This window comes from Propithecus coquereli, unplaced genomic scaffold (assembly GCF_000956105.1).
Source record: "Propithecus coquereli isolate 6110/MARCELLA unplaced genomic scaffold, Pcoq_1.0 Scaffold243, whole genome shotgun sequence".
Lineage (NCBI taxonomy): Eukaryota > Metazoa > Chordata > Mammalia > Primates > Indriidae > Propithecus > Propithecus coquereli.
Genome location: NW_012147986.1, coordinates 1,872,132 through 1,895,384, shown reverse-complemented (window position 1 = coordinate 1,895,384; position 23,253 = coordinate 1,872,132). Strand labels below are relative to the sequence as shown.

Below are 23,253 nucleotides of genomic sequence, written 5' to 3'. Positions count from 1 at the left end.
TATTTACCACCTTTGTTTTTTCATTTAATTTCTTTAGTTGTAAATTTATATGATTTAATTTCTACTGATGACTGTGTTTAACAACTGGCTTGTAAAATTCTTGAAACTTTAATCTGCTCTTGTGTGCCATGCAAGTTGTCTCTTACACCTGCTGCTCTTGGGGTTCCTGACCCTGTTTACATAAGTAAAGAGACAGGGGGTGGCTCCATCAGTAGTGCTCTTTCCAGCAGGCCTGTCACGTGTGTTCCTTGGGCCTGTTGTACATAGAAAGGGAGTCCTCCTGCAAAGTGAAGGAGGGCAGCCGGCCCCAAGCTGTCCATACCCCACTGCTGGCCTCTGCTGGGGCAGGGGAGGTCTCTATGGCCTCCCTGTGATGCCCTGAGATGCCATTGTTTCCTTACTGCCACCACGGTGCAGCTCTCTGCTCAGCCTGGGAGTCTCACTGCACAGCCTACGTCTTGCTGCTGCGATCCCTCTGCTCTGCGCCTCTGTCTCCCTCCTGCCTCTGCTTTACAGATCCTGAACCAGACCTCTAGGCCCTGGCTAGGGCAAGGCATCACTGCAAAGGGAGGATCTGTATGTGTGACAGGCAACCTGTGGCACAGAAGGAATCTCAGAGATGCTGGTGGTCTCGATCTTGGTTTTGATCCGATTTAGGTGGGTTGAGGAGTCCCCTCATAGGCCATGTGCTTCCCCAGAACCTGCCTTCCTCCTCCCTGCTGAGGTCCTTGGACATTAGCCCTCAGCAGCCTCAGGTGGGTTTGGCTGCTGGCTCTGGGGACCCTGGGGGAGCCCTGCGGCTCTGGGAGGCAGAGATTTCCTCATACTGCTATGCTCAGGCTCCTCGTGGGAGCTGTGGCCTCCAGCCGGGCAGCAGTGGGTTGGAGGCCGCCCAGTCCCCGGGCCGGGCAGCAAGATCCCTTACACAGTTAGCCCCAGGATGGAGTATGTGGCCACAGGCCGGGTGGCTGCCAGCCCCAGCCTGGGAGTCTCGTCGGCATGAGCTATCGAGGCAGGAATGTGATTGTGGGAAACCCAATGCCCTGGGTCTGGCCCTGGGGCTGGGCAAGAGTGTGTGCATGTGAGTGGGGTGAGGGGTGGGTGGGCAGAAGCCAGAGTGTCAACCTCCCCTGCAGCTGGCTCTGTGCAGGCCTCAGAGTGGGAGCAGGAGGAAAGCAGCCCTCCCTCTCCTGGCCTTCCTCCTTAGCCCAGCCTTCCTCCTAAGCTCCAGCGTGCTGCTCTCGAGTCCTGAACAGGACCTTCCAAGCCCATCTCACTCCATTCCACCCCGCAGACAGCCCCATCCTGGGGTGTGCGTCCACACTAGTCCCTCTTCCCATAGTAGTGTCGGATCCTGAGCCCTCTAAGGGTGAGAGGTGCTGTCTGATGCACTTTCCTGTCCCTTGCCCTGGGACCTTAGGCCCGGATCCTGCACGCATGGCTTAGGGCAAGGGAATGCTGGTGATTCATTTCATGTAATAAACTTTCATTGGATGCCTACTGCATGTCAGATGCTGGACTGGGCGTGGGGGATTGGAGTGTGCATGCCTTGCCTGCGTACAGGGAGGGTGGATGCGGGAGAGAAGCTAGGAGGGGCTGGGTAGGGGCTGCTGCCGAAGGCTGGGCAGTCAAGGGGGTATCCATGCCTCAGCGATGATAGAGCTGAAGGAAGTGCTCAAGTTAGCTCAGCCAGGAAGGCATTCCAGATGGAGAGGACAGACTACGCAAAGGCCCTGTGGCAGGGGAAAGATGATGGATTCAAGAATTTAAAGAAGGCCAGAGAGGGAGGCTATTGTTTAACGTAAGTGTGGAGAGATGAAAGAGTTAAACCAGGTACCTGCCAAGGGCTGTGGGAGTATCAGTTCATTTAATTTTCATTAGTAGTTCTCAACAAGGGGCAATTCTGCCCCTCCCCCTCAAAGGGGACATTCAGCAACGCCTGGAGTCATTTTTAGTGGTGGTAACTCAGTGGAGATGCCACTTGGCAGCTAATGGGTAGAGGCTAGGGATGCTGCTAAACAGCCTACCTTGCACAGGACAGCCCCACAGCAAAGAATATCCCAGCCCAAAATGTCAATAGCACCAAGGTTGAACAGCCCTGCATTTTCCATGATAGTCCTATGCAGTGCGTGTTGCCATGATTGCCATTTGACGGGGAGGAAACTGAGGGCTTTCCTGTCATACTTTCCCTTCCCCCCATGCCAGCCTCCCTTCCCTGACCAAGTCCCTCTCCTTCTCCCCTTTCTGGGGCTTGGCCTGGGGTCCGAGCCCCCGGGGGAACTGCAGCCTTGATATTCTCCACGTGGGACCTTCAGGGTCCGTGAAATGAATCTGTCGCCTAGATTGTTTGCTCTGTGCACAGGAAATGCTGCTACCCATTGCAAATTTTATTCTGTATCTGCCGGCTGCTCTTTCGTTATGCGCTTACTGAGTCACTTGCCTCTGTGTGCCATCGCTTCCCCGTCTCTAAAATGAAGGCAGTAATAGTCTCTGTCTGGAAGGTCGTTGTGGGGATTCAGTTCTCAGAATAGTCCCCAACCGTGTTGAGTACCATGGAGTTGCAGTGATGGCTGTTGCCAGGTGGCACACCTGCTACCCTTCACCATCATGCCTCCGCTAATGCATTCTTCTCACCTTTGTTGACATCATTGCTGTCCCTGGGGATTCTTCTCTCAAATCAAGCTCAGCCCCTAAGAAAGTTCCTTAAGCCCCAGATACTTCTCTCCAGAAAAAAGGTGATTGTGTGTGTGTGTGTGTGTGTGCGCGGAAAGAGGTGTTTGGAGAGAGGGAGACTCACCTTGGATTTCATTCATTGCTTCAGTAAATATTTACTATGAGCCTCTCTGTGCCAGGCACAGAGTAATGGGCTCTGGGGACATGGCATTGCCTCATGGAACCCACGTATGGGTGAGGTAGACAATAAACAAAAATGCTAATATAACAAATATATCAGACATCCGGTGGTAGCAAGTGCTACGAGGAAAACTAAAGCCACGTAAGAGGGTTCAAGGCACCACTGTGGGGTGTGCGTGCATTGGGGGGTGCATGTGAGGCTGTGGGTGCTACATGTGATCTTTGACAGGACAGGGAAGTCCTCCCTGGGAAGGAGATACTGTCCATGTGACCAGTAATGCCCATGTCCTGACTTGAATGGGCAATGCCTGGCACCAAGTCGGTGCTCAGAGACTGTGTGGCACGTCGGAGGAGGGACTGATGGAGAGAGACACTTCCCAGAAGCCCGCAGATCAGATTTTCATGGGGCTTCACTGTTTGCTTTGAGAGAAATTCCCTGAGTGAGCTATGTCGACGTCCACGTGGGTCAAAGTGGAGAACGCACAACATTGGATGATCTGGTAATGCTGGACTGATCCTTGCCTGGGGCTGGGCTGGCCTTGGTCGTCTGTCCCTCAGTGCTTTCCACCCAGGGCGTGTGCTCCTCGTTCATTCGTGCGTTCACTTCCTCACCAAGATTTACTGAGCACCTGCTGTGCGTGAGGTGCTTTGCTGGGTGCTGGGAACCTCGCAGCTCTCAGGGGGAAGAAGACAGACATGCACACAGCGTTCACTGTGGGAGGTGGTAGGTGCAGTGATGAGAGGAGCTCAGGGCATTGTGGGAGCACGTGGGCGGGGTGCCTAACTCATCCCTGCAGGGTGACCTTGAAGATGGGACAGGACATCGGAGGAAAAAGCCAGGGGAAGCATGGGGCAAGAGGCCTGGGGGTGAGAAAGCGAAACCCAGAATGTTCCAGCTGATTTGCGCCTGGAGGGCTGTGGGTGTTTGGGGTCCTGACAGGAGGGAGGGTGGGCCCCCTCTCTGCTCTCAGGGTCTAGTGGGGCGTGGAGGGCCCAGGGCCTGGGTGGAATTCTGCCCAGAGTGTGGGCCGGGCCGGCTGTGGGGCTGGGACTCTCCTGGGAGGGACGGAGCTCAGTGGCCCCTCAGCCTGGCTCCAGGGGTGTGTCTCCCTTGACTTCCTGCAGTGCTGCTTCCCCACAATCCCTGTCTGTCCCCTGGAGTTGGGGGAGGTGGGGAGGCATGTGCACTTGTGGGTGGCAGATGGCGTGGGGGTGGGCAGAGAGCCCTATGGACCCTCCCCTGGAGCCAGGGCAGGTGCAGGAGCCCAGGGAGTGTGAGGGGCATTCCCAGAGGGAACGCTGGTCCCTCCCCCAAGGACAGTCATTCTCAGAGCCAGGCCTGCGGTGGGCCAGGCACTGAGCTAGGTTGGAGATACCCTGCCTGGAAATCCCAGGGAGGGAGACACCTCTTCTGCTTGCAGGCGGGAGGCCCTGCCCTTGGACAGAGCCCCAGCAAGTCCTGCCAGAACCCCAGATAGAGGCCTTGGGAGTGGTGCTGACAGCGGGTGGTGAGGCCATTTGGAGGAGGTGTGAGGTGAATGGGGATGGGTGCTAGCAGCCATCCACTAGCAGGGCGGTCACTGCCTTTGCCAGCACCCCCTGCCCCAGGAGGGAGAGCTGAATCACGAAGCAGGGCAGAGCTGGGGAGCCTCCCTCCCTACACTCACCCCAGCACCCTACATGTAGGTTGGGCACCTGTGAGTGTGCGTGGGTGTGGGTGTGTGGCCGGCTGTCCCTTCTACCCTGCCCCCTGTGGAACCCACCCTCATCCTCACCTCTCCCACCCCCTCCCGCCGCCAACAGCTGGAGGTGCACCAAGATGCATGCGCCACGCGTGTCAGCCAGGGCCTATTTCCATCGTCCTAACCTGCTTTCCTTGGTGTCCCTGCGTCTCATGCCTAGGTAGCCTGCTGGGACCCCCAGGTCTGGTTTCGTGTTTGGTGTTGCAGACCCCACAGCCAGGAGAGGTTAGCTGCTGGACTTGGTGCTCACCCCAGTGGGGTGTCGTGCAGCACGGCCATGCCGAATGCCTCTCCTGGCAGGCACCAGCCTGGCCAGGGGCCACACCTGACCCGAGGAAGGATTTTAGGCCTTTGAGTCCTTCCCCATCTGACACTTCTCCTTGTTATCCTGTTCTCTTCTGTAGGTGTGTGTGTGTGTGTGTGTGTGTGTGTGTGTGTGTGTGTGTGAGAGAGAGAGAGAGAGAGAGAGAGAAAGAGAGAGAGAGAGAAAGCCTCCAAATACAAGGAAGACACCACTGCCTGGAGGCTCAGGGGAGACGCACACTTGCTTGATTTTGATTTCTGTCCAGGGCTATGGCTCATTACTGAAATGTCCACTTTTTTATTATAGGTTCCCGGAATAAGATGTATGAACACCACTCCCAGCACAACTGCAAGCTTTGTAGTTTATGACATGCCCCCTCCCCAAGGCCTGTGCCTTACTTCTCTCATAAGGTCATTAATAGCTAACATTTGTTGAGCATTTACTATGTGCCAGACAGTATGCTAAGAACTACATGTTCTCCATCTGCTTTAACAATCACAGCAATTGTAGATTGTTACCAAAATAGGCACTGTATAGTTATCCCAAATTTACAAAGAGATCAATTCAGAGAATTTAAGCAACTTGCCCAAAGTCACACAGCCAGTACATGGCAGGGCCAGAAATGGAGCCCAAGTAACGTGGTTTTAGAGCCCATGTTGAAGTGGCCAAAGGAAGAGGGTGCTGGTATCTCTGTCAGAAAAGGAGATGTGCTGTGGTAGAAATCAGAGCCCACCCAGCTGTGGCAGGACCTGGCGAGTGCCCCGGGAAAGCAGAGGAGCGTGCCTTTCCTGAGGGGATGTTTTGCAGGCTCCTTTGCAGGGGTGCAGCAGAGGAAGACCCGGCCTGCTTTTAGGGTGCAATTCTTTGTTGATCCAGAATGACCAGGGCAGGCTTTACCTAGGCGTCCTAAGATGATCTGAAGCAGGGAGGACTGGGGTGTTGTTGGCTCTTCCGACTGTGGGACGGCACGAGCCTGCGGTGGGAGTGTGACTTTGGGCAGCTATGAGAGCGTGGCCTGCCTGAAGCCGAGGGCTGGTTTTGGGAGAAGCAAGCCTCGGTGTTGGTTGGGGCAGGTCACTGGGGGTCTGACCAGGAGGAGGCTGGACTTGACCTTTTCAGGTGTAAGAGCCGCGGAAGGATTCAGGCTGGGGAGCCAGTGGTGACTGAGGGTGGTGAAGTAGGTTCTGGCTTGGGGTGGGCTGGACAGAAAGTGGGAAGACAAGTGTCTGGGGAGGCTCCTTGGACAAGGGGATCTGGGGCTGGGCCCTAAGGGTTGGCACGATTTGGATGTGGCAGAGGTGTCTTGTATTTGGAGGCACTGGGGGACTCTGTAGCTTCAGGGCCTGGGGAGAGGTTGGGATTTTGGGGAGACGGCTCCCACCAGGGTGAAGGTCAGGGTAGCCCAGCAGAAAGATCCTGGGACCTGGCTGCTCTGGGTAGGCGTGGGTGGGGAGAGCAGGCCATCTAGGGAAGAAGCTGGGGTTTTCTTTCAGGAGTGTGCACACATTGTGTGATAGGGAGAGGGATGGGGTAAGGAAATGGAGCAGAGACCACCTTGTCACTTCCCCTCACCCCTCTGAAATGGAGCAGGTGACTGCTTGGGGAGAGGGGAGTGGAGGGGAGAGAGGTACTTGGAGAAATCCCAGCAAGCGCAGAGGGAGTAGACAGCACGGGCAGCTGGTGAACACCCCAACTCTCCCCAGGCCCTCTGTAGGGTGTGGCCTAGGCTCCTGGCCCTGGGAGGTTTGTGGGCTGGAGGGAGTGCACCAGGGAAGGGAGTGTCTGGCCCAGGGCAGTGTTCTGGTCTTGGTGCTCTCTAGAGTGGGCTGTGGCACTGTGGTTAGAGCCCAGTGCTAATGGGCTCAAGGTGGCAGGGTTGCCCATCTACAGCTTACAGCTTCATGCACAGTAAACTGACAGATTAGCTCCTGAGCCTGCCTGCAGTGGACCCACCCTGCCTCCACTCCCGTGTCTGTCCCTAGCCCCACTGTTCCTGGCCCTGGCCTCAGCCTGGGCCCTCTTCACCCTTGGCACAGTGGGAACCGGTGAGAGATGGTGGATATGTGCCTGTGTGTCCCTGGCTCTGGCACTGTCTCTAAATATGCAGGGGGTGGACAGAGATGAAGGCCAGAGATGCTAGCCTGGGACATCCAGATGGTCTCCACTAGACTCCTCCCTGATGGGCAGATCCCCATCCAATTCGATTTTCCCCTGGAACCCCTTAGAATCCTCTCTTCTCTTAAACTCTAACCTCTTTGGCCAGAACACTCAGAATTCCATCCTGGCTTCTCTAGTCTTCACTAGAGAGGGGGAAGAATTTCCCACAGTCCTTTGGTGCTTTGACATTGGAGTCTGGGGAATCTTTAGGAGGGGCTGAGCTTCCCAGAGTGTTGATGGCCCTGCTTTCAGCAGCTGAGGAGTGTGGCCTAGAGAGCTCCTGGCCCTGGGGACATGACTTTTTGGGCCAGTCTGCCTGCCACCCCCAGGCTCTGGGGTCAGAGTCTGCCATGACCAGCTTTGTGTCTCCAGGGTGGCGTGGTGGATGACAGGAGTGAAGATTCCATGTCCGTCTCTACCTTGAGCTTTGGAGTGAACAGACCCACGATTTCCTGCATCTTCGACTGTAAGTGGAGCTCGGCGCTGCCCACGGGGTGATGTGGTGTGTAACCTTACACTTGTGTGTGCGTGTGGGGCTCTGGGGAGCTGGGTCTGTGCTTTTCAGCGGGTCAGTGTCTTCTGGGGTGTGTGTGTGCGTGTATGTCCGTGTGTGCGGCGTGTGCACCCACTCAGGTCTGAGATGGGGAGTTCAGGGCCCTGTGCACAGTGGCTGTCCCCATCGTCTGTATGGCCCCCCTCCTCCCCACCTCCTCTGCCTGGGCAAAGGACACAACAGTCGGGGGCCTGCCTTTGAGCTGTGGTCTGTTCTCCTGACCCTGCCTAGTGGCCCACGTGGTTTCTATTGTTCAGCCCTCTGTCTGCTGCCCATACTAGGGACAGACTAGCCCTCACCCTGGCACCCCTCTTTCTTCCTCGGCGAAGATGGGAACCGCTACCACCTACGCTGCTACATGTACCAGGCCCGGGACCTGCCTGCGATGGACAAGGACTCTTTTTCTGGTAGGTGGGAGAGAGGGAGGAGAGCCAGGGAGCACAGACTGAGAGCCGAGAATGGAGACACTGGGCCTTCAGGAAACAGGGACGGGTCCTGAGGCTTCTCCTTGCGGGTGGGTACTGTTTGCTGGGGGCACGGAGGTGGGTGCTGTCACCAGGATCCTGTGGCTTTTTGGTCGTCAGGTGCGCAGCCCCTTGTCTATGGCCTGCTCAACTCCTCTGCAGGATTGGGCTTCGCCAGCTGTCCCCTCCTTCCTGAAAGCCCCTCTGGCCTTGGCTCCCAGGCTGCCACTCTCTCCCGGATCTCCTGTGGCCTCCTCCACCTGCTCCTACTTGGTGCTTCAGTGCGCCCTAAGCCTGACGCTCCCAAGAAGTCCTGTCTGTGTCCTCCTCTCTGAGCACTAGGGTCTTTCCACTCCTCCACTTCCACTCCCTGCGGTTCACGCTGTCCAAGCCCCTGTGTGGCCCTGCCCACTCCCAGATCCAGGCTACCTGTGCACTTCCCGCCTTGGTCCTGCGGCCAGCAGCTTCCTTTACCCTGGCTAGAACCACCCAGTCCTGTGGATTCTGGCTCCTGAATCTCTCTCAGATCTGTTCCCTCCTCTTCAGTGTCACACTGTCATCTCACATTGGCCTTGTCCCTTCTTATCTAGGCCATTCTTGTCATCCTCTGGCCTTCCTGCCACCTTCCACACCGCCCAGACACACCTGGACACGTCCCTCCCCTGATTTCAAACATAGACACTGCCAGATAGACCCCCAACTCTCAGCACGGTGGACAGTCCTTTATGATCTGACCCCTGTGGGCCTCTCCTGTTTCACCTTTTGCTCGTCCCCATCTCCCTGTTAGCTCCAGCTCCATCAACTTTTGTCCATGCTGCACGAGCCCGACCTTTGCACTCAGCATTCCCTCTGTCTATACTGCATTCTCTCCCTATTTTAACCCAGAGAACTCCTAGGCATTCTTCAAGACCCTGCCCAGAGGCCCTCTGACTTCCTCAAGCAGAGCTGGTTGCTGTTTCCTCAGCACTCGGCCAGCCCCTTGTCTGAGAGGGCTCTGGATCAGCCACATCCTTCCCACTCTGACCATGAGCTCCCCGAGGATGGGGCCTTGTCTTCCCTCTGAACCTGCAGCCCTTGGTATCTAAAGAACAAACACTTATTGAGTGTTCACTCTGTGCCCAGGCACTGTACTGACATTACTGCCTGTAACCCTTACACCTGTCCTGTGAATTAGGTGTTCAGCATCCTTATTTTACAGGTAAAGAAACTGAGACTCAGGCGGGTTAACTAAATTTCCTTAGTTAAAATAGCTGACAAGTGACAGAGCTGGGAATTGAACCCAAGGCTCTCGCCCTCCAAATGCCTGCTATTTGGTTGAGTAGAATTGAATCCTATGAAAGTGACCTCCTGGTCACAGAATGGCTCCACAACTGATGGCCATCTGCCTGTCCTCCTTGCCCACCCACTCTCCTCACTGCCACGGGGTCCACTCTGTGTCCTGTTCCCCAGCACCTGTGGTTTCCTGTCAGTGACCGGTCCCCCAGCCCTGTGTAGCCAGGTGCAGGGCAGATGCGGTAGTTTCTCTTCTTTGCTTTGGGGCCAGGGTCCTGAGAGCACCCTCTGCACATTGTGTGCAAAACCAACATCCAGAATTGGCAGGCCGGTGCCAGATAGGCGTCTGCAGTGGCAACTTCCTAGGAAACTTGTCCAGGATCCTGACAATTAGAACTCACCCTGAGAAAAGAGAGATGGACTAATCTACAACCTCATTTCCTCTCCCTTCCAGGGAGGGGTGCAGGCAGCGAGTTGGTGTGGGGTGGGTGGCAAGGTGGGGCCCAGGCAGAAGGCCCCTATCCTCTGTGGGCCCGGCTCTGAGGACCCTGCAGGAGGGCAGGGACATCCTCCAAGAGACCAGCGTCGGGAGCCAGCGCTCACCCCTGGGGACTGCAGCGCAGGGTGAGCCGACACTGGTCTGTGGAGACGTCACATTTTCCATCCTGGCCCCACCCCCTCCCCCAAATAAACATCCCTTGAGCTTTGAGGGCACTGCCCAGGGCTTCCTCAGAGGCCACTGGCTTCTGAATGAAAGGCCCGATTGAGCAGCTGCTGGAAAGGAAAACAGCAGCCAACACGGGTGAACCTATAAAACCCAGAGTGTTTATTTTCACTCCCAAGCCCTAAACCAAAGCAATTTCTCCCCTGGAACTGACCCTGGGGTGGCTGGCGGCCGGAGGCTGCGCGGCCACTGGCTGGCATTTCTCTGAGGAAACTCATGTGTGAATCCGGAATGTCTGGGGCCAGGGGAGGGTCTAGCACAGAGTCTGTCGCTGGTAGCACCTTCCAGCTGCCTGCTGGGCGTCTGGGGCAGAGAGGGCCCTCCACGGGAAGTGCTCCAGCAACTCTGACCTGCAGCACTCCCGGCCTTTCCTGGGCTCCCGAGCCCCGGGGTGGGCTCCCATGGCTCTGTGCTCTGTTCTGCTGCCTGGGTGCCGGGCCATGTCTGCTTCTCCTCTCTGGCTGAGGATTTGAGAAGAGACACAGGAGTTGCCCGGCAAACACACTGGTTGAACAATACTGAACTTGGGAGAAGTGGGCTGTCATGGAGATGTTGCCATCCGGGCAGCCTGAGGGTTGCATCTTGGGTGGGGTTTGAGTGCACGGCCAGCATCAATTCTCTGGACCAACAGAAGGGTGTGTATGGCATGTGCTTGTGTGTTTATGAATGTGTGTGCCCTGTGCAGCTATTAGGAATAAAGGGTGTAAAATGATGCTTAATTTAAATAACTTCTCTGATATTGGGATGGGGTACCCAGTGCTTTGTGAGCATCTTTTGTATATACTAGATTTCTTTAAACTGAAAAGCTGTGACTTGAGAGGACTTAGAAATCACATTTCATCAGTGCTGTACCTAGCTCCGTCCTGCCTACTCCTTTGGCGTGGAATGGGTAGCATCGCGTCCTCGAGCAGCAGTCTGAGCTGGGTTTCTCTTCATTGTAGATATTTCTCAAAGGACATTGGGGAGCTGTCTGCTTTGACAAATTGCTCCCCAGGGAATTCTGGCCTCCTCCTTCTCCTCCTCCTCCTTCTTCTCCTCCCCCTCCTCCTCTAGCTGAGAACTGCTGTTGTATTTGGAGGGGCCATAAGCTCTGCTTGCAAAGCTGCCACCCTGGCCAGAGGACCCAAGGGTAGCTCTGTTGTGAGGTCACTACATTTCCAGGGAATAACCCTTAGCTTAGGAGCCCAGAAATTCCTCTTTGAGAGTCATCCAGGTCCAGCGGCCCCGGGCCTGACTTGGGTAACCTGGCCAATGAGAGATGGCTGCTAGACCAGACACCACATTATATATTAATTTACAAGGCTGGAGTATCTGTCAAGAAAGCAGAAGGTCCTGCCCCTTCTTTGCTGGCCTCATGGCTCCTGAGAGGTCAAGGCTGTGTGCCAGTTGGGTGGTCCTGAGGGATACTCCTGCCAGGCCAGGCCATAGTGAGATCTGATGACCCACAGCTGCCCACAGCTGGGACCACCATTGCTCTTGGTGACCAGTGCCTTAGTTTCCCCTCAGATCCAGACTCAGTCCTGGGTGGCACTGGGGAATTCTTGCTTTGGGCTTCCTGCGTTTGGACTCTGGTCATGCCCCATCCCCTCCCCCACTTTTTAAGCACAGCTTTTTGTTAAGGTTGGCTCTGGCTGGGGCAATCCACCAGACGAGCTTAAGGAGGTGTTTTCCAAAGTGCATTGGAGGCTTGTGAAATGCTCCACTTAAAAAGGGTTCCTGAGTAAGAGAGACTGGGAAACACTGCACGCTTAGAGATTTACAATGCACAGTGGCATATGAGAGGCTCTGGGCGGCTGCAGGGAAGGAGCCTGTTTAATCTGTTTAAGCACTCATTAGCTCCCCAGAGAACTCAACACTCAAAGAACGCATTTTGGGAAACACTGATCTTCAGGATTCAGTCCAAATTGCTCTGTACAAATCCAGGACCGTCTGTGATCTTCCCCTTCTCCCCTCCTCCCTGCCCTATCCCCGCTGCCCTGGATATGCCTGCGGCTCAGCCAGACCGGCTGCTTTCTGTTTCCCACGTGCCCATGCCGTGCCTGTTGGTGTCTTTGCCTGTGCCATGCTGGGTGCCTGGAATGCCTCTTTTCCTTGGTCTGCGTTGGCTGCCGCCTCCTTCTGGAGACACAGGATAGGCAATCTCCTTTGGGAAGGCCGGCTGGATTCCACAGGCGACGTAGAGCACCCCTCGCCCCAGCACCTGGGCACTCCACTATTTAGTTGCACATCACCTTGTATTATGACTGTTGTTTAGTTACCATTTCCAGCCAGTAGTCATGATTAAGGCCTGGGAGTGTGTCTCATTCATCTTTGTGTTCCTAGCACCAGCTAACCTACCACGGAGTAGCCAGTGGATAACTGGGTAAGGAATGAATGATGTATTACAAATAGTGCTCGAGTGAACATCTTTGTACATCTAGCTTTTTGGTGAATTTGGATGATTCCCAGGAATATGGGAAAAAGAGTATAAACAGTTTTATGTTTTTCAGGGCACACTGCCCAATTGCTTTTCTGAAGGGTTACTGAATTGCTTCCAGCAATAAAGGAGAGTACCTATTTCATCTACTATTTGCCAACACTGGGTTTTATGATTTTGAACAATTTTTCTTAATTTTACAGGAAAAATATTGCTGTGGTATAGTTTTAATTTGTGTTGCCTTGATTACTAGTGATCTACTCCACCGTCTCTTAAGGGTCCCTTCCTACGGGCATGGCATGGTGGAAGGAGCCCTGGGCAGGCGGTCAGGGGTCTAGTCCTGGCCACATAGGATCACAGCCAAGAGACTCAGTCTTCCTGGGGCAAAGCTCCTTCTTCTGACAAATGGGGTGCCACTGCCTGTCCTGTCCCCTACCCTGGTGGTCTGCACTGGTTGGTGGGAAGGCCCATGAGGCAAGCTTAGTGTACTCTGAATGCAGAAGATCCTCCCAGAGCTCCAGGCAGGTCTGGGAAGCAGGGCTCAGCCCAGACAGCCCGGGATCCAGCCAAGAATCACCTGCCTGGGGCTTGGTGACTGAGCCCTTGCTACTTGTGATGTTGGGGTCTGGTAGAATCCTTGTGTGTCCGTGACTGGAGCCTCCCCAGGGCAGCTTATGGTGCTCAGAGAGCTCTAATCCAAGCACACCACCTTGGCCCAGAGGGGTTCCGTGTGGCTTGGCAGGTGTGGCCCTGGGGAGAACCCAGGGCTGGGATGGACATGGAAACTCAGCCCCTCACCTTCTCCTCTGCTTCTCTTTGGGAATCTGCCTCTCTCCTCTTGGCTTTCCTGGAAGAGGGATTTGTCTGTGAGTCCGTCTGGCTGTTTTTCATCTGACCACCTTGCTCTAGCAACACCCCCATTCCCCCTGTGTTCTTTCTTTTTGGAGGCACTGGGCCCTGTGCAGGGAGAGGCCAGGCCCAGCACACAGTAGCCCAGTGTCTGAGGCCCCAGGCCTCCAGGCCTGCTTTTTACAATGCCTTTGTTGTGTGTTTTTTCCTCCCCTGGGCGGGTGGGGCACGTGTGTAGGTCTGGGTGATTTTTGTTTGAAAGCTGCCCCCTCCCCGCGCTCCCCCCAGCGCTGAGCTCATTGCCTGGGCTGCTGGGGCTGCTGGAAGGAGTCGGCCTGCTCAGGGGCCAGCGTGGGGGGTGCTGCCAACACCAATACGGCGTGCACCGCCGCTACAATGTGCAATTGTGATCTTTGTGTAAACGCGGTCGGTCTGGGGCCTGCGCGCTTATAAAAATAAAGCGTTGGGAAGCACGGGGGGTGGGAACAAAAGGGGCTTTTTCGCTGGCTTTCTAATATGGTTTTATTTATCGGAACGCACCCTCCTTCCCTTACTGGAACCGGGAGAGGTTCTCTGCCGAGCTTGGAGCTGATGGTATCACAGCCAGACAGTTTCATTAAACGCACAGACGCCGCTGGGCCTTGCCAGGGGCAGAAGGGAAAGGCTCGGGGCCAGCCCTACCAGGGCCGGTGCAAGGACGGGGAGCCCCCTGCCAGGGAAGCTCTCACAGGTGGGGGTGGTGAGACGTGGTGGGCAGGTCTGCCCTGCCCTTTCCCTGCCGGGGGTCTCCCATTGCCCTCTTCTGCTCCCAGAATCAGTTTCAAAACCAATTTCCTGCAGGAAGCCCTCCATGGTTGACCCCACTGTGCTTTGTGCCTAATGACTGACGGTCTGGTCCCAGGCTTGTGGCTACTTCCTATTAGCCAGACCCAGTGTTGTTCAGCCAGTGGATGGCCGGACCCCTTAACTTAGATGCCCCTCACCCTTAAAACTAGCTCTTTGGGCAACCACAACCTTGGACCCTGCTCTCTCCATCCATTAATGGGAATCCTGCCACTGCCCACCTCAACCTTCCCACCTCTTTTATGATCAGTCCCCAACAGCCCCTCTCTCTGCCACCTCCTATGCAGTGGCCGTGGTGTGCCACTTGGTCTCCTTGGGGCCAGGGAGCCTGTTCTGCTCCTCTGCCTTTTGTGGGGCAGCACTGTCTCCCCATCCCAGTTGCAGGGCTGTGTTTGGACATCCCTGCAGCTTCTGAGGCCAGAGAGGCAAAGGCCATTGCCTCTGGGGCCACTGAGGCCCTCTTGAGGTCACATGGGGAGTTAGTGGCAGTGCTGGGGCTGGACCTTGGCGCTTAGAGGGCACAGGGCAGGATGGAGCAGGGTGCCGAGGGTCTAGGGCATGTGTTAGGCACTGGACTCAGCCTTTAGGCTGACATCCTTTTGGGGGGCAGGAGGAGCCCCCTCCTCCAAGCACTCTGCTCTTTTCCCAAATTACAGGCACTCAGTCCCATAGGACCTTTTCCTGCACTGCTTTGCAAAGTGTGGCCCCAGAAAGCAGCATCAGTATCACCTGGGAACTTTTAGGCCCCACACAGCCTCGCTGAATCAGAATCTCTGGGGGTAGAGCTGAGCAGTCTGTGTGAGCCTTCCAGGTGACTCTGTTGCATGCTCACATTTGGGAGCCACTGCCCTAGAATCTGCTTCAGTGACACAACCGGCCTGTGGGACTAGGCAGACAGAATGACTTGTGGTTGGGTCCTAGGCTGGTGTGGCCAGGGCTGGCAGACTGGAAAGGAGTTTTGGGGGGAGCAGGGAGTTGTGGGGGCCTTCAGGTTCCTCTTACACCACCCGCTGCTAAACAGCTAAACAGGTTCCTCTCATACCACCCATTGCTAAACAGCTCTCTCTAGTGCCCCACACCCATCTGGGCCCCCACCATCTCTGCCTGGACATTGCAGTAGCCTCAGAACTGGTCCCCCTCCCTGTATGCCTCCCTGTATGTTTCCCATATGACAGCTGGAGTGAGCTTGCTGAAATGCAGACTCGGTCACCTCGGTCTGGTGGTATCCCAGAGCTCACAGAGACCCACATCTCTGCTGTACTTGCCCTTCCTTGAGGGAGCCAGATGTCCCCCAGTATGCTTCACTGCACTTTATTCTTTAAGGCTTGGATCCCCCAAATTTGTGTGAATATTTTACATTTGGTTCAAATTGTATTCTCGGCCCCTAGCACCTAGTCCCTCGTCTGGCATACAGAAAGCACTCAATAAATCCTTGTTGGATACATGAATGAATGAATGAATGAATAGGCCATATAGACAGTTACTTCTTCCTACTGGACCTTGCCCCAGTGGCCAGCCCAGGAAGCAGTGCAGAAAGGGAAGTTCTCTGGATCTTGTGCCCATTTGCTGGGATCTGGGCTTGGTTTCCCCACAGTGACCCACCAGCTGGCCTCATGGAGGGGCTGGAGAGCCCCCAGGGGAAAATCGATTTCGAATGTTGCTGCTTCAGCTCTGTAGCCCTGCACCACCCCAAGCAGGTGTCCCTCACAGTCCCTACTGTGTCCTGTCTCCCTTCGCTGCCCCGGCCACACAGATCCCTACGCGATCGTCTCCTTCCTGCACCAGAGCCAGAAGACCGTGGTGGCAAAGAACACCCTGAACCCTACCTGGGACCAGACGCTCATCTTCTACGAGATCGAGATCTTTGGTGAACCAGCCACAGTTGCTGAGCAGCCGCCCAGCATCGTGGTGGAGGTGTACGACCACGACACCTACGTGAGTCTGTCCACTTTCCGCCTCGTCCCCTCACTGCCAACCCTGAAGGTGAGGTCTCCATGGACTCTGGGCTCCCCAACCAGAGGGGTGCTTCCCAAGGCTGAGACTGATGGCCGGTCCCCTGACCCCACAGGCTCTAGGGTAATTAAAACTACTTTAGAGTAATTAAAAGTGGATTGCTAGCACATGTGCTGTGCCCCGTGGCGGACATTGCTAATCAAACACGGCGGAGAGAGGGCACATATCTGGAAAGGGCGCTTGGCTGTGGGTCAGGAGCCTGGCTTTTCTCTGCCTCTGACTTGCTTATGTGATCACCGGCCAGTCCCTCCTTCCCTTCATGGAGCTGCATGGAATACACAAATGTCTAGCGAGCCCTGGCTTTACGGGGCTCTGTGGCCTCTCGCTTGGGGTCCCCTGTCTAGGTAGGAGCTGACACCCACCCACAGAGTGGAGAATCCCCGAGTGCCACACAGCTCTATGCCCAGGCAGGGCCTCTTGGCAGAGCTGTCCAACAGAACCTCCTGCGGTGCTGGAAATGCCCTAGAGCTGTGCTGTCCACAATGGGACTCACTAGCCGCATTGGCCATTAAGCACTTGAAGTGTGACTAGTACGACTGAGAAATGGAATGTTAAATTTTATTTAATTTAACGAAGTAAAATTTAAATAGCTGCAGGTGGCTAGTGTTCCTGCATCGGACAGCACAGCTCTAGAAGGTTCCCAAGAGGGAGAGATCACTGTGGCCTGGAATGTCAGGGAAGCCTGTGAGAAGCCCCAGGCCCCAGAAGAGACGTGGGATTGGGATGTGGGGGGGCAGAGGCATTCCAGCACAGCGTGGGGGAGAGAGGGAGGCTGAGGGGGGCAGGCTGGGAAGGAGGAGAAAGGAGTATGAGGCCAGGGGGCAGGGGAGTGACAGCGTCAGAGCAACATGTTCAGAAGACCAGCTTGGATGCCATGGCGAGACAGTCAACTGGGGCCATGGCAAAGAGACCCTGCTGAGTTGGGGGTGGCAGTGGGATGAAAGGGGAGGGGGCAGGGTTTGGAAGATGCTTCTAGTGGCCATGACTAGATGCCAGGTGCCCTGGGAGGGTGTGGTGAGCAAGGTGTGGGGGAAGGTGCTGCTGTGCAGGATGTCCCACGAGGTGGTGGGGCCAGCTGGCTGTGGGCAACGTGGGCCCAAGCTGGGGGTGCTGTAGGGTGATGAGCAGCTGCAGGAAGAGTCTATAGGGATGTTTAGAGAAGAGCACGGGCCCTCTAGGGGCAGAAGAAGGAGGGAAGCTGGGGGTGGCGGCAGGTGGCTGGGAGGGTGCTGGTCAGGAACTAAGCAGAAGGAGTGAGTGCTGGGGCAGGGTGGGCCAGAAGACTGACAGGACAGGCCCCTGGCTGTGCCAGAGCTCTTCAGGGGCCTGCCCACCCCGTCCAGGGCGAGGGCCTTCAGAGCCAGAGAAGAGTTTGGACTCTGTCCTCTGGGCAGCAGGGAGCCAAGGCAGATGCCTGAGCAAAGGAATTATAAAATGTAAACATAATTTTGGCAAGGCTCATTTAATTTGATGAGCATGATCATAGTTTCTCCATTTGGAAAGTGGGGGAATTTAAGGGTGAAATGAATAGGGGATACAAAAGTCCTTGGAAATGTGAGACATCCGTACTGATGAGGGCATTACAGACATACTGGGAGATTATCTCTCTGGTCTCTAATGGGCTCAGCACTGGATTAAATTACAGCAGGATGGACACTAATTCGACATGCAGAGGGACTTCCCCACTGTGATGGGAATTCAAACCTGGCATCCCTCTAAGGAGTGCAGGCTTCCCTGTTCTGCACTAGGGGCTGCCCTGACTTCTGAGGCCCTTTCTGGTTCAGGAGGCCGTATGTAGGCCTGGTGATCTCTCTGAGGCCGCTCAGAGCCCTGGGTGAGGGGGACATTGACTATTCTCTCTCCACACCTGGTCCAGGGCGCAGATGAGTTTATTGGCCGCTGCATATGTCAACCGAGTCTGGAACGGATGCCCCGGCTGGCCTGGTTCCCACTGATGAGGGGCAGCCAGGCTTCAGGCGAGCTGCTGGCCTCCTTTGAGCTCATCCAGAGAGAGAAGGTGAGGCCGGTCCACACCCAGCTCCGGAGGCCCAGGCAGGAAGTGCATGGCAGGGGCGGGGAGTGGGCACAGGTGGGGAAGGCCTCCATGGGGGTGGGGCTGCCCTCGGGCCCTTCTTCCCCACCAGGGGCTGGCACTCAGGGGACCTGGGACAGCTTCCTCTGGAAGCCAGGCCTCCTCCTGGGGCCCGTTTGCCCATCTTTTCCCAACCCCAAGTCAGGACTTGATCTAACATTGGGGTAGAATGTTGGAATCTGGATTGTCTGAGTCCTCTGGTCATTGGATTTATTTTTCCCTGGGTCATATCCTGATGTGGTTTCTGGGAGGAAGACCTCTGTGGTCTGGTTGAGGGGGCCCTAATTGCAGTGATGGGGAGCTCTAGGGACCGGTAAGGGCAGGACCCCCTTTCCAGTGCTGGTCCCACCATGCCCTGGCTATGTGGCCCTGGGCAGCCACTTTCCAGCTGTGAAACGGGAGGTTTGGCTTGGAGCTGTCTCACACTTCGTCTTAGTGTGATGTGAACTGCAGCAGGTGAACCGGATAGGCGTATGGCTGCACCCCACCCCACCCTGCCATGGAGTAGAGTCTTTCAACCCCTGGACTGTCTGGTCACTGGTATACTCGATGGGTGTCATGAGGGTGGTGGGGGCCTTGGGTGACCAGCACATGACCAAAGCTTTCTTTTTCTTCAACCTAGCCGGCCATCTACCATATTCCTGGTTTTGAGGTATGTCTTGCTCTCACCTTTTCTTCTTCAAACTGATTGCCAGCCTCCCTGTGTTTGCAGCCCCCTCTGGGCCAGGAAGGGCAGTCAGACGTGTACCACCACCATCCTTCCCTGAGCCCCCCAGGAAAGCTGCTTCCATCAGAGGAGGGCCTGGGCGGGGCTGCCAGGACAGGCTGCGTCAGGGGGCTGGGTCCTCATCTTACTCAGTCTCCCTGCCCAGCTCAGGCCGTTCCTGCCCTTCTTTCAGAGAAGTCTGAGACCACAGGCTCCCAGAGGGAAGGGACCTCATGGGTGCCAGCCCAGTGGCTATCAGCAGGGCTGCACACAAGAACCCTGTGGGCAGCTTTAAAAGTCACCAGTGCTCCGGCCCCACCCAGACTGAGCTAAACACCACCTTTAGGGTGGCCCAGGCCTTGGTATCCTCCACCACTGCCTGGGGGATTTTGATGTGCAGCCAGGACTGAGACCCATTAACCCAGCCCACGATTCTGAAAGTGTGGCCAATTCTTGGGTCCTACTTCATACGTACTGAAGCAAACAGTGAGGGTGCGGCCTGCAGACTTTGTATTGACTGGCCCTCCAGGGGCTTCTACTGCACATGGGAGTTTCAGAAGCTCTGATTTAGGGCTTATGTCCCAATTAATTATTCCTGCTGGGGCCCCATTTTCTTTCCTCTTCCAGTCACGGGGGCTTCATTCCCTTACCGTTACTCTCCTTCCTTCTCCTGGGGATCTCCTTGACTGGTACCCAGGCTAATTGGATTCATTACGCTTTTCAAGACCGGGCTCAGCTGCAGCTTGGAGAAGTGGTCATTTGGGCTCTGTTTGGACGCTTCATTTGCCCTTCACAAGGCAGCCCATAGCATGCTCAGACAGTTCTTACCAAGCAAACCCTCCTTTGCCACCCCCATCCCTCACCTCCACTCCTCCTGGTTTTGCCTCCCTATCCTGTCCAAGCTCCTTCTCTCAGTTCTGACAGCTCCTGGAGTTCTAGGGGGGTTCTCCTTGGCTCCACAAGGCTACATGCCCAGCAGGAACAGCTCCTGAAGGACCTCAGGCTCTTCCCACCAATTGCTGTCATTCTTCTTTCTCCTGTCACTTCCAGAGGCACCTGGAATTTGGTCCATGCTTTAGCCTTTCCCACCAATCCCCTGCATCAGCGTCCCTCAAACCTTCTTTCTCAGGGACCACACGGAGGGCGTGGCTGGGAGGCACACCATCCTGACCCTTGGTGGGAGGTGGTTTCTGTTGGCTCCTCTTAGTGGGAATGTCCAGTATGCTGATCCTGGCCCAGCCTAGTGTTCCTTGTTACTAATGGAGAACTTTCCCCCCTCTCTTCACCATCTCCTGGATGTGGAACATTCCATGGCTGTGGTCCAGGTGCAGGATACATCAAGGATCCTGGATGAGGTGAGCTGGACTCATGAGGCTGTGGCCTGTGGCTGGGGTGGGCGGGCAGAGACAGGGAAGGTGAAGACCAGGCTCTGAGCACATGCCCTGGAGCCTTCCACGTTCCCTGTGCCCACCGGGCACCTGCCACGTGGAAACCTGCCTGGATTTTACTCCACACACTCTGTGTGAATCCAGGGCTGCCTGGGGTCTGTCGCGGGGGAGGATGTGATTCTGGCCTCAGAAGACTTGCTGTCCTGTTGGGAGGCCGGTGTCACCCACACTACATGGACAGCAATGCAAAACAATGCAAAATCTGGTTGAGTACTAGGTGGCACATTTTCAGGAATAAAATGTTCAGAAGAGGCCAAAGTAGTCAAGGAAGCCTTTTTGGTCGAGGCAGCATTAGCCAGATGTTGTAGCACTTACTTAAGAAGAAGGTGGGAAACATGGCTTTGGTCCAAGGGGCCAAGGACCAGGTTGGGTCCTGGCTGGCTGGTTGGGGCTTTCTAGGGACTGGAAGAAATTTGGAGTTTGCATCTAGACAAAGCAAGGCCATCTCCTTTGCCATGGGGGGCTGAGAAGTACAGTCTCCGTGGCCTCCTATGCATCTCTGAGCGGATCACCAGGGGCAGAAGCCTGGGTGGAGAGACAGGAAGGAGAGCCCTGGTCAGATGGGGAGTTGGGAAAAGGGCAACCACTTCCTGCCACCAGGGAATCCCCAGGCTGAGAGCGGACACCATTTGACATTTCAGCAGTTTGGGCTTGACACGCAGGGTCAGGATGTGGGATCCGTAGGCCCCACGCCCCTGACCTCACTTTCTTTTGCTCCCAGACCGAGGTGGGGTCCGCCAAGTGAGCTGGCTATAATTGCGCCTGACAGGCAGCCTCCTGCTCCTGGCTGCAGTTGCGAAAGACTGCCGATTTGGACAGGGAGGCAGAGTCCTGTCCAGGGAAGCAGCACGGAGCCCTCTTTCTTGATTGAGAGTGCTCTCTGGCCAAAACCCACAGCCTGCTCTGAAGAAGACCCAGCCCAGGGATGAGTTATTTAAAAAAAGTTAAAATCCTTAATAACTGGATTTGTAATATATAACAGTGAAGGCTCAGATTCTGAGAGCAGGGATCTGGCTGCAGTCTCATTGTCAGAAAGCAAATCAAAACTGCAGCTTTGGGGCCAGACCCTGAAGAGGGCCAAGTGTCCTGCTGCCGGGCCAGCCAGGCCACAGGCTGAGGCCAGGTGTGGGTCAGCAGGGCCAGGGAGAGCAAGTCCTGGGGTGTGCTGGGCACAGGGCCAGCTGAGCTGCCAGGTTCAAAGGGTCTCAGGTCCAGCGGGATGAATGGAATATCAGCTGGTCCAGGGACAGACCCCAGAAGAAGGCCTTATGATACCTCTCTTATCTCCAGGGGGCTGCATCCCAGCTCTGGGGCCTCTAACCTAGCCTATTTCCCCCTCACTTGAAGGCTAAGCCTCATGCCAAGACCCTGGGTCCTATCTGGTTTTAAGACTCCCCAGGGCTGGGTGGAGACAGATTAGTCCTGTGGGAAGCCTGCCACGCTGGCAGGGTTTTCCTGCTTTCTCTGCTGTGGCCAAGCTCCTGCCTGTGTCCCCGACTCCTTCAGCTCCTTCCAGGCTCCCTGCCTGATCCCCGTGAAGAGTGCTCAGGCCTTCCTGGAGGCTGTGGAAAGCCAGGCAGGGAGCTTGGCTCCTGGGCCACTGGCCACGGGAGCCCTTGAGCGTCTGGGAGCAGAGGGAAGGGTGGGTGTGGGGAGCTGTCTGGCTGCAGGGGTGTGACTGGGAGCTAGGGACTGGCCAGGGGGCTCCTGAGACAGCTGTCGTAATAGGCACCTGGACCAGAGAGGGGCCGGCAGGAACGGATGGGGCAGGTGGCTCTGAAGGACGGCCTCTCCTGTGGGAAGTACCTCTCGGCTAGTGCAGCCAGGTGCAGAGATTAGCAAGTGCCTGTGTGGCTTCCACTCAGTGTCTGTGAATGAGGGCTCCCAGAGCAGGACAGTGGGGATGGCTTCCTGGAAGAGGTGACGCTGAGCTAGCTTTTGAAGCAGGGATGGGCAGAAAGGGTGGGGGAGGGGACCCAGGCAGCAGTGCCTTGGGCTGGGGGTGTGTCACCACCTGGGGCCAGTTCATGAGCTGCAAGATTTCCCCATCTGGGACATCCCTGTCTGGGGCTCTTGATGGGGAAGTGACTGTTGCACTGTGTGTTTGAGGCTTTGGTGGTGGATGGGAGACCTGCGCCCTCTTGGAAAGAGCGGAAGAAGGGTAGGGCTTCCTTCCCTCTCTCCAGCCTGTCTTGTCTTTGTCTGTCCTTCTCTTTCTGAGCTTCTTCTTGCTCTCCCTTCCTCTGTTTGCTCCTTGGCCCCAGCTCCCTCCTTCTCCCCGCCTCTTCTGAGCCCTCTGTCTCGTTTCTTTTCCTTTTTGTCTGGAGAACAAAGGCAGTCCGAGCTGCCAAGGGGAATGAGTTCAAAGAAACTGCAATTTTAGATTTCCTGAGAACTGGAGAGTGTGTGCATGCACGTGTGAGTGTGTGCGAGCGTGTACACTTGCGAGGAGGCACACACGCACGCACGCACATGCGGCAGCAGAGGTGACAGTGGGTTCCTGAACACCCAGGGACCCTAGCACGTGGAACGGGTGTAGACGGAGACCCACTGGGTTTGTAGTCCTGACGATTTGGGGGGCGTGGCTCGGAGTGCTGCCCTGGCTCTGCTGCTCCCCTCCCACAGGGGCAGGAGATGCCCTGGTAGAAGGGATTGCATGCTTCCTGCCTGTTTTTACTGCTGGCTCAGGGGGCCAACCAGATGTCACTGTATCTGCCCTTCCAAATCCAGCTGATAGGGTCTATGACTTTTACTCCTAGATGAGCCCAAGGTACTCTCCAGAACCCCAAATCCACTAGAAGCAAAAATTTGGTGTTT

The 23,253-nt window shown here is 55.9% G+C and overlaps 1 protein-coding gene across 18 annotated transcripts in view; it reads left to right on the top strand.

The window, feature by feature from the left end:
- DYSF (dysferlin) overlaps positions 1–23,253 on the top strand; it is a 205,562-nt gene that overhangs the window by 111,081 nt on the left and 71,228 nt on the right. For all 18 annotated transcript variants that reach the window (XM_012646473.1, XM_012646484.1, XM_012646482.1 and 15 more), the window contains 6 exons: positions 7,429–7,522; positions 7,939–8,016; positions 15,931–16,112; positions 18,067–18,207; positions 18,905–18,934; positions 20,314–20,343. In XM_012646473.1, the coding sequence (XP_012501927.1) occupies positions 7,429–7,522; positions 7,939–8,016; positions 15,931–16,112; positions 18,067–18,207; positions 18,905–18,934; positions 20,314–20,343 (555 nt within the window). The remainder of the gene's footprint in view (positions 1–7,428; positions 7,523–7,938; positions 8,017–15,930; positions 16,113–18,066; positions 18,208–18,904; positions 18,935–20,313; positions 20,344–23,253) is intronic.